At 38.7% G+C, this 10,780-nt stretch overlaps 1 protein-coding gene across 1 annotated transcript; it reads right to left on the reverse strand.

Annotated features, from left to right (window-relative positions):
* Positions 1-429: 429 nt before the first annotated feature.
* LOC115012374 (adhesion G protein-coupled receptor E2-like) lies at positions 430-9,394 on the reverse strand. Its single transcript, XM_029437965.1, has 22 exons — positions 8,998-9,394; positions 8,511-8,879; positions 8,136-8,267; positions 7,809-7,955; positions 7,578-7,703; positions 6,935-7,078; positions 6,658-6,804; positions 6,417-6,563; positions 6,280-6,317; positions 5,813-5,893; positions 5,544-5,573; positions 5,288-5,450; positions 5,070-5,183; positions 4,544-4,719; positions 4,233-4,445; positions 3,927-4,130; positions 3,572-3,813; positions 3,415-3,481; positions 2,882-2,973; positions 1,168-1,327; positions 1,027-1,092; positions 430-735 (listed from the first exon to the last, which is right to left on the reverse strand). The coding sequence occupies exons 2-22, from the start codon at positions 8,590-8,592 to the stop codon at positions 679-681; spliced, it is 2,628 nt and encodes an 875-aa protein (XP_029293825.1). The 5' UTR covers positions 8,593-8,879; positions 8,998-9,394; the 3' UTR covers positions 430-678.
* Positions 9,395-10,780: the final 1,386 nt, after the last annotated feature.

Here is a 10,780-nt window from a genome sequence, read left to right on the forward strand (position 1 = left end):
TTCACAGAAATACTGTGTGTGTGCCATGCAGGAACCATGTAGGGAATGATTCATAGTACAGACCCAAAGCTTACATTTATTAGTATACTCTCTAACACTCTGTCTTGAAACTTTGGGACTTCACTGCCCACCAGATCATGGTATGTTCACATGAACACAGAGTTACCCACTTGTGCTAGGCAGAGATAAAAACTACAGCAGCTCCTCTACACTGACACTAGCAAAAGCATGTTAGTTCCATGGCTAACGGATGAAAAAACATCCGATTAGTAGCAATTAGTCCTGTCACAAACATGCAGCTGTGCACTGCAGAAGTCAGTAGGTAAAATTAGATTTCACTAGCTGTTGTATAAGAAAGCTATTGCATATAAGTTGCCTATATAACTAAACAGAAAGGCCTGCTTCAACAAGGAAAGAATTGCAATGAAATGAAATGAAGTCATATTTATTCAGGTAGTGTTTGTTTTTCTTTGTGTTGCCGCAGTGAATGATAGTAGATACAGCACAGAAGTAGACAAACAAAAACTGTAAATTTGATGACTTGTCATTCATCCCATACCACAACAACAAGGACAGCAATGAAATAATAATTAATGACTAATGGTTCAAAGTGGATAAGGCTTGAATTTCTTCTCTCGGTCTTTCTCTTTTTTCATTCTCTATCTCAATCCATCACCATTAGCCTGTCTGCTCTTCATTCTTGTCCAAGTCCTCGGAGACTGATGGTGCATCTTTCTGTAGACAAACAGTTTTCATATTATTTTTATACTTTGTTGAAATAGAGGGCATGCAACATTACATAAATCATCATTTCAGCAGGAAATTTGATATAAAGCTTTCTCCAGATCAGTGAGGTTTTGTCTCTTCAGCATACAATTGTGTGTGTTTGTAGCCTTGATTACCATATAAAGGCTACAGGGACACCTCAAAAAGAAAAAAAAGGTATGCTATAATAAATACAAACATTTCATAATTTTTCAAGTGTGTCCTGGTATCTCATACTGTTTTTGTGTCACTAAAACTCACCACAGATCTGTCGCGTTTGTGCTTGTTGAAAGAACAGGTTAGCCATTTCACGTATTCTTCTCTCACCTAGAAAATATAATAAAAAACAACTTGTTTATACGTTAATGCTACCAAAAAGAAAGATCTGCATAAAGAGTGTACCTCCTTGTTGAGCAGACAGTGGACGATGAAGAGGAAGGTGCCCTGCTGGGAGTTAAGAAATATAAAGAGGACCTGGAAGAAAAGGTTGCTCTGGTACAGGCCCAGAATCCAGGTACAGCCCAGTATGACAAACTGGGCCACAATCTTGAACACAATCAACCTGTAAACAATGAGAATTTAATGAGCTTTTATCTTAAGAACGTATAACTCTTTAAACATAGATGGCTACTGAGTACAGAATATTTACCCCTTTTATTTTGTTGACACTTCCCGTATCAGTTGATAAAATATACAGTGGTGTGAAAAAGCATTTGCCCCCTTCCCCATTTCTTCTATTTTTGAATATTGGTCACACTTAAATGTTTCAGATCATCAAACTTATTTTAATTTTAGACAAAGATAACCCGAGTAAACACGAAATGCAGTTTTTAAATGATGATTTAATTTATTGAAGGAAAAAAGCTATCCAACCCATCCTGGCTGTATGTGAAAAAGTAATTACCCCCTTAGTTACTAAATCAACCAATTGACCAAATTTAATTCAGAATTGGGTTCATTTTCAGTCGACACACCAGGATTACTGCCAACCCTGTTGAAGCTAAACATCACTTAAACAGAACCGGTCTGTCAATGTAAAGCTGGCCAAGAAGTCTCAAAAAGAAGCACATGATGCCGCGATCTAAAGAAATTCAAAAGCAGATGAGAAACAAAGTTATTAACATCTATCAGTCTGGAAAGGGTTACAAAGCCATTTCTAAGGCTCTGGGACTCCAGCGAACCACAGTGAGAGCCATTATTCACAAATAGAGAAAACTTGGAACAGTGGTGAACCTTCCCAGGAGGCCGGCCTGACAAAATGATTTCTTCTGCTTTACTGCTTCAGGACCGGGGCGACTGGCCATAATTGATGGAACCATGAATTCTGCTCTCTACCAGAAAATCCAGGAGGAGAATGTCCGGCCGTCAGTTTGTGACCTAAAGCTCAAGCGCAGTTGGGTTATGCAGCAGGACAATGATCTGTAGCACACGAGCAAGTCCATCTCTGAATGGCTCAAAAGAAACAAAATGAAGGTTTTGGAGTGGCCTAGTCAAAGTCCTGATTTGAATCCGATTGAGATGCTGTGGCGTGACCTTAAACAGGCAGTTCATGCTCGAAAACCCTCCAATGGGGCTGAATTAAAACAGTTCTGCAGAGAAAAGTGGGCCAAAAATCCTCCACAGAGATGTAAAAGACTCATTGCTAGGTATACACTTGATTGCAGTTGTTGCCAACAAGGGTGGCACAACCAGTTATTAGGTTTAGGGGGGCAATTACTTTTTCACATGGGTGATATAGGTTATGAATAACTTTTTACCTTCAATAAATGAAATGATCATTTAAAAGCTGCATTCTGTGTTCACTCATGTTGTCTTTGTCTTATATTAAAATTTGTTGGATCATCTGAAACATTTAAACGTGACAAATAAGCAGAAATAAAAGAAATAGGGAAGGGGGGAAATACTTTTTCACACCACTGTACAGTATATAGCAAACTATGAATACATTTGAACTATAATATCAAATTGTGTATGTGCATAAGACTATGAAATACATTCAAAAACGCACATTATGTAAAATCTGTGATATGTTGACATGCTGTATGTACATTATGTACTTCAACTGATTTCTTGTGATCTTTCATTTCTATGCAAAAACAATCTTTAACACTCATACCTGGTGTCTTTGGATTGAGAAACATCACTTTTCATGTTGGCCAGGGTGGGTCTCAGACTCCATAGAGTAGCACAGAACAATATCCAATTAAGCTTAAAGAGAAAAACGATTTATCAACAGCTGGTAAAGACTCCACTTCCTAGTCTACCACTGCTTCACTTTTTAATTGTCAGTTTTTTTGGCAAATCACAATGCAGCGTCCAGGGAAATTCCACCTTCACTTGCATTTAGTTAGATCTATGTTGCCTATTATCCCATAATTCTTTGAAAGCCAAATCGCTCACATCCTATAGAAGAGGGGTGTATATCTGTTTGGATTGCACCACATTCAATTGGTCTTCACCGTAAATCCAGCAGGGCATTTAGAGAGCTTCAAGAGAAACAACTTATGTAACCTTTAATATGCCCAATAACAATATTGTCAAAAGTTAGTCTTTAGATGCACATTGGCTTGTTATAATTAGACGACACCCCAGGCTGTGCTGATTGAATTCTCACTGAAATACATGGGATGTAAAATGCGATATACTCACTCCAATGATAGCAATCACAGGGCCGGTTAAAGCCCAGTTGAAATTGCGCTGTCTAGAGAGCCAGCACCTGCAACAGAATCAAACAAACAATCCGTTCAACGTAGATGCAGACATACAGGAGAATATGAATGTATTTATTACTGTTTGTCTTACTCACACCTCTGCCTCAGTGGTACCATATCCATCAGAATATACCAGTGCAGAAATACCAACAATCACAAATGGAACACCGTAGCCAACCAGGTAAAGAAGTGGCCTGGGGAGGCCATCTCTCTGGATGACCTGCACCTTGGAGAGTCTGCGGACCAACAGGTAAAGCTGTAGCGCCTCCAGCAGCATCCACACAAAACCTGCTACAACTAAGAAGTGAAGAAGCCCCGCCATGACGGTGCAGGCCAGCTGTGGAGACACAAGAAGTATCTTGAAAACAACAAAATGCTTCTAGAAACCACCTCAGCAAAGAATGGTTAGGTTGGGTCACATTTACAACACACATCTGCATCTTACTGTACCTCTTGTTCAACATATTTGTCATTCCACAGCAGCAGCAGGTGGGAGAAGAAGAGGCTGAGGCAGAGGTGGAGACGGGCTGTGTTGTTGATCTTGGGGTTCCATCTACACAGGAGGAAGCTGAAGATGGCCAACGCAAAGAAGAACAGCCCGACAATCACGCACATTCGGTTTAGCCACTCTAGGAAATGATCCTCTGGTGGAGGCTGAGAAGACACAACACCCAGGCAAACACAGTGTGGTCAACATGACCTTGTGAGTGGGAACCTGCGTTAGCAAATGTACATTCACAAACAAATCTGTAATACCTCCCCTATCTGCATGATGAGGGCAAATGTGGAGAGATGAGAGCAGCTGCACACTGTGTAGTTTTCATTGGTGTATGCAACCCAACAGCCGTCTACCGACCAACGCATCGTCTTAGTCTTTTCTCCTCCTGTTTCACTTCCTTGTCCCATTCGTGTCCCCTCTGTTTTGTCCTCCCAGTACACACATGTCACCAAACCAGATTCAGGTACTGTCTGATGAAACCAGTGAAGCAAAGACTTTTAGATATGTTGACAGATAGCAAGCTGTAGGGTATCTTAAGAGGCAGATGGACAGATACATTGGGCATCACCTTCTTGTGATGGATGGTAAAGTTGACGGGCTCGGTGAGGTTGGTGTTGTTCATTGAGGGTAAGATTGCGGTGATGACATCCGAGTACATCTCTGTCCTGTTCTCTGATTCAAAGTATTGATGACTAAGAAGACTCTCCATCCCATTTAATGTCATGAAGGCAGCTGATGCAGAACCTGGGAGTGTCCACAGAGTGGAGGGGATCAACACTTTAAAATACCATACCTGTGGTTTGGCATGTTTTAGCCCATTTCACATCATTAACATTAATGTCTGTCATTTTCCACAGCTCTGTGTTTTCAATTTGTGAATGTGTATTTTCTCTTGTGACACATATTTACTTCAGTTTTTCTACTATATGAAAGTCAACTTTCAAATGAATCTGCTGTGAGCACACAATGATGACATACATTTGACAGAATAAAGGTGGGTTATCTAAGCATTTGTGCATGGAAATGCAACATTTATTTATTTATTTTAGTTTGGTTATTGCCATCATCTTTTTCATTATAAGCTTTTTTCTCACCATTGTTATTTTGGGCAAGACTTTCCAGGTTGATTTCCATGGTGTTCTCATTTGCTGAGAGAGAAGAGCTCTCTGCATTGTTGCTTCCAGGCCCAATAGTTTCGAGACTTAAATCTAACACACAGATTATCCTTTAGATTTAGATTAGAATTTATATCTACCCAATACAAATAGTCTACAGTAAATGTTTGCAGTAAAGTAAGATAAACATTTCTTACCCACTGTTGAACTCCTCACAGTTCTCTTGGTTTGGTTCTGACCTGGCTGCACTATCGCAGACACTAAACGGTCTGAGATACCCAGGATCACGCTGCCGGTCTCCCCGTCTCCTGCGCTACTTACCCTGCTTGACCTGGCACGTGGCCCAACACCTGACACTTCCTGCAGAAATGGCAAAATGCAAACAAAAGGCAGGATTAAAGCATCCTCAATAGACTGCAAAGTAACACAGGGTATTCACGGAACAACAAATACCATAGATGCTGAGAAGCTGTTTGCCACAGTCTGTAGAGAAAGCACAAGAAAGAAAATGAGAGAGGGGAAGTATTATTTAAATGCAGTTGCAGTATCATTCATGTGCATCTAACTTCAGAGCATCCAGCCATGCATAATGGCAAGTAATAGCTGCATTCTTAATCTTTGTATCTTTGTATGTAATAACATAATGCAGCGAATGATCTTTCATGGAAATACATTTTTAAAGGTTTCTTGGAGAGGATCACCGCTCGTTCTTTTTTACTCACCGGTTCTGGTAAGATGATGCCGTTATTGTCTTTCAATTGTTGGTCAATGTTGCCAAGAAAAGCTCTCTCTTTGGTCTGTCCCTGCACAAAATACACATTAAGCCAATGTCTATTTTCAAAAACTTTCAAGGCTTTTTCTTCAAATTCACAAACGTTGAAGGATTTCAAGGGCCTGTGAGAACATTAATATTTGTGGAACCTGAAAAATCCCAACGTTTTCACCTCTGCCTACTTTCAATAAAACTAGGGGGGGTTTAGTCTGTGTGTGGTGAATGGCTCGGGCTAGCTGTACACACATCTAAAATCCCTGTTATATACTAAATACTGATGACACAATGGTGCCACTGTTACTACAAATAAAACATTTTACTGATAGGAAATTTAAATTAGATTCTAACAAAAGCTCATGTTGTTAGTTTGGAAAATTGTAATTTTATTCACAGTGCCACTTTGCTGGCGAAGTTTACCTCTGGGGGTTTTATTTCATCTAAAATGTCCGGAAGACCTGTTAAGACAAAGACAATTAGACAACAAACAGTCATTAAGCTCATCAGGATATGGCAGTATGCTGTCTATACTGTAAGCAGTTGCATCCTCAGCTCACTTTTACAAAATGAGACCCCTACTGTCCACAGAATTCCAGTTGAAGGGTAGAATCCATCAGGACACGAACAATAAAAGGTCCCCGGCACATTAGTGCACACAGTTTGTTTACCACATATATCAGGCGTCTCACTGCACTCGTCTATATCTGAAGAGACAGAGAGCAAAACACACAGTTTAACACTTAATAGTAAAAAATACATGATATCCTAATCACACTAATAGTGAACACGTGCAGACACCTGTGCATGGGTTAGCAATGCCGGCTATCACGGCCGGGTTGTTCAGACGATAACCAGGGAAGCAGGTGCAGATGTACGATCCGATTGAGTTTGTGCAGTTGGCATCAGGACCACAGACAGTAGCGTCTTCGCCACACTCATCAACATCTGCCAGATACATGATACACAAATGAAAGAATAAACTGTTGCGAGTGATTCTTCACTTCTATTAGAAGTGACAATTGAGTTGCAGTTTTCCATCTGCTCCCAGATGCTGAAAAAACATCAAGTCAAATACCAATACAGATGTTGGTCTGGCTGGGCTCCTGGTCCGGATCAGTTGCTGTGTATCCCAGTTGACATGCACAGCTATAAGCTCCAGGATTGTTGGTGCAAACAGAGTCGGGACCACAGACGGTGGAGTTGAAACACTCATCGATATCTGAAGAAAGAACCATTAACATAGTGGCCTTTAAATTGAGAAAATACAAAAATAAATGTGTTTTTTGTAACACTTTGGTAGGGGTTTGAATAAGATATACATTTTAAACACATTTACATTACTCAAATAATGTAAGTTTTAATAGAAACTAATGATTAGTATGAACAATGTTTTTCGTCCAGAATAAGATGGCCTATCCTGTGATGGTAAGGGGTGGAAAGCCTGCATGTAGTGAAATCAGGTACTTTCAGTCTTGTTCTTGATTGAGAGTTACTGTTGATGCATTCTGACACAACAGCTGTTGAAGTGGACATCTCAGTTCAAGTAATGCATTGCAATATATTCATTTATGTTTGTTTTGTTGATGGTTGATGAATGTTTTGACAAATTGTGGTTACGTAACATTTAGAACTGCATCTGGTAATAGCTTAGAAAGCATGAGAAAAAGCCATTCTTGATTATTTGATGATGTGTAATTACTGCATTACTGTAAACAGACCTTGGCAAACAGGAGTTGCATCAGGTACAAGCTGGTAGCCTTCATGGCATTCACACATATAACTTCCTGGGTTGTTGTGACAGGTCCCATCATCTCCACAGACATTGTCAAGGCACTCGTCAATATCTATAACGGAAGAAAATCAACAGTAATCTCAACTTATATATCAGGCTGAACAAGTTAATGTCATTGCAGTTCAAGATAGACAGTAAGAAACTATTTTAATGGTACCTGTGCATTTGTTGGACCCTCCAGGTGGTAATGCTGGATCTGTTGCATTGAATCCAACCAGACAGGTACAGAAGTGTGCTCCAATGGTGTTCGTACAGTTGGAGTTACTACCACAAATTCCTGCAGTCGTCTGGCACTCGTCAATGTCTGACAAGAAATGTCAGGAAGTAAAGATGGAAAATATAGTACATGCTCACAAAATACACAACTGTTAGTGTGTATTGAACATCTTATTGTGCTTCCAGCAACAATAAAAAAATAGATAGTTACAGTCATTAAAAATCACACTGGGATTTAGCATAGTTTGGATAAAGTAAATGCACTTACCAACACAACCATATGAATCTGGTGTGGGTAGGTGTTCTGGGGGGATTTCATACCCAGAAACACAGGTACAACCTCCAGTACCTGAGCACTCAGCAAGTGGTCCACACGAGTCCGGGTTACACTCATAATGATCTACACAGATAAAGCACACACGCACACGGACGCACACACACACACACACACACACACACACACACACACGCACACACACACACACACGCACACACACACACACACACACACACACACACAAGATATTCATGGTGAAAGGATAAAAGTAAGTATTTTTAACTATAGGTAGCAGCTCACTCTTTAGTGGGACATGTCTACACCAAAATACAAAGCAAAGGATGAAAATTAGTAATCATTCCTTACAAGTTGCATAACCCGTACTGCTGAAATGGTGATTTGATGGTTTGTATATGTAGAATCCTCCAGGACAGAGGGCCACGCTCATGGAGATACCATATTGTGAACAATGTGAAACACGAACATAAGCAGTCCCTATTGATGGACTTTCAGATTCAGTTTGTGGATATGAAAATGGAAAATAAATGGGGTAGTTGACACCAGCACGAGGGCCTACATAGCACACTGCTACAATTCTGTCTCCACCAATCCCTGTGAAGCGCCACCAATACTCAACAAGATGTACATCGTTCTTTGGGAAGTCGGGAAAGGAAGATGATGTGAATAAGTGGTTGCGCCATGAGTCAGTTAAGTTTGTGTATCCATCACAAGAACCTACGTGGAACAGTAAAACATACTGTATGTCATTAATAATGAACAAAAGTGAGCATTATTTCACCTACAGTATAACAACAATGTGTATCTGATGTTTACAGGTGAACATCTTTCTTACCAGGAGGAAAAACACAATGGCCAAGGATGAAGAGGGAACCTATAGAGCACAAGGACAGAGAATTGTTATTGTTGTAATGCCTTCTTAAAAATGATTCACATAATCTAAATTCTGTGAGATTTATATGCAAGACTGTTATTTGAAATGATCTGGTTCTGATTATATTGATGGCAAGATATGTTCATAAAAGGCATGTAAAAGATACATTTTAATAATTGTTACAACAATTATATACATTATAAAAACATCTGGTGGTTCATAGTTAGCCAACAAATGTACAGTATTATTTGTTTTACTTATTTTCTTTTTTATAAATTTGCATTTGGTAAAAAAAAATAAAAGCATGTATCCAAATTGTCCAAATCCAGATAATAAAATAATTAGCAGGGTTTTACTCAATGAAAGTATAAACTTAACTAAGTGTTCTCCGGTTTAATTTATTGTAATAATTCATTGTGACACATCAGCAACTACATGAAACATGAATTAACTCACCCAGGAGAAGTGAAAAGGCGCAGCAGTTCATCGTGACAGAGCAGACTCCACACAACATCATTCACCACTAGCTATGTATATGTACATTTTGGAAATTTGCACAGCATCTAAAAACTGTTTTCACAAGGTTTGATAGCAATGCAAAAACCAATGCAAATTCACTTATGTGTGAAGGAAAAGCTCAAGTGTAACACAGCTCACGTCAAGACAGGTGGAGGGAGCCGAGCTCTGAGAGGCATCCTGCATACATTTACATGTCCCACCAATTAAAAATAATGTACCATCTGCTCAGTAGTAAGAGTATTAGGAACATGTTGTAGTTTGATTGAAGGCACGTAATAAGAAATTAGTTATAGTTTCAATAGAAAGACAAGCTACTGAGCTTTACAAAGTGACTCTTTTCTTTAGATTGAGAAAACAAGTGTATACAGTATGTGATGATACGTCTACAGCTATAGTCCAGAATATGCATAATCTCAAGTGTCTCCATTAAATATTCCTTCAAGCCAAAAGGTATCTTGTATAATAACCATGATAAAGATATTTGAGCTTCATAATTCTGTACTTTTTATTGTCTTGTTTGTCTAATTTGTGGTGGTTATTATATTATGATTTAGCTTCATGATCATTATCAGGAAGTGTATGGTAATCATATATCAGATAGATGTGTTTATGTTTGTAAATAGAAAGCATAATGTTCAAAGCGTTTTTAAATAGTTATTTTTATTATACTAATGAATTCCCCCAAATACATCGTACAGACAAATATTTTATTTTATCTTAAATTGATTTTTGTCATACCAAATCATAAAAGTAAATTGTTAAATGTGTGGTTATAGAAATTATTTATTGCTTTCTTTGCCCATCTACAGTGAGATACCACTTGGATGGAAAAGTCTTTATACTGCTATCAAAGACACCATTTTTCAGTGGGTTTAATTATATCTGAATATTTATAAATGAGTCATAGTTTACAGACTAAAACACCTCAGGGGATAGAGTGCATACTGCACGTGTCGTGTCAATTTGTCTTGTAAAATTGTAACATGGTAGTGCATCGAGGCTGTATGTAAATAACTAACAAATTCCTGCAAATACAAATAGAGAAAAAAGACTGATGTTTTTAAGGCAGCAGGCAGCAGCTATGTATTGTGAGAACATCATGCTTGCCTGGCCTTGTTTACTTATATTTTAACATCAAGTGTACTAAGATCAAGGTTGATACACAAAAAGGGAAAGAGTTTTCATTTTTAAAACATTATTTAGAGAAGATGGCAATCACCATGTA

The sequence above is a fragment of the Cottoperca gobio genome, chromosome 8 (genome assembly GCF_900634415.1).
Source record: "Cottoperca gobio chromosome 8, fCotGob3.1, whole genome shotgun sequence".
Lineage (NCBI taxonomy): Eukaryota > Metazoa > Chordata > Actinopteri > Perciformes > Bovichtidae > Cottoperca > Cottoperca gobio.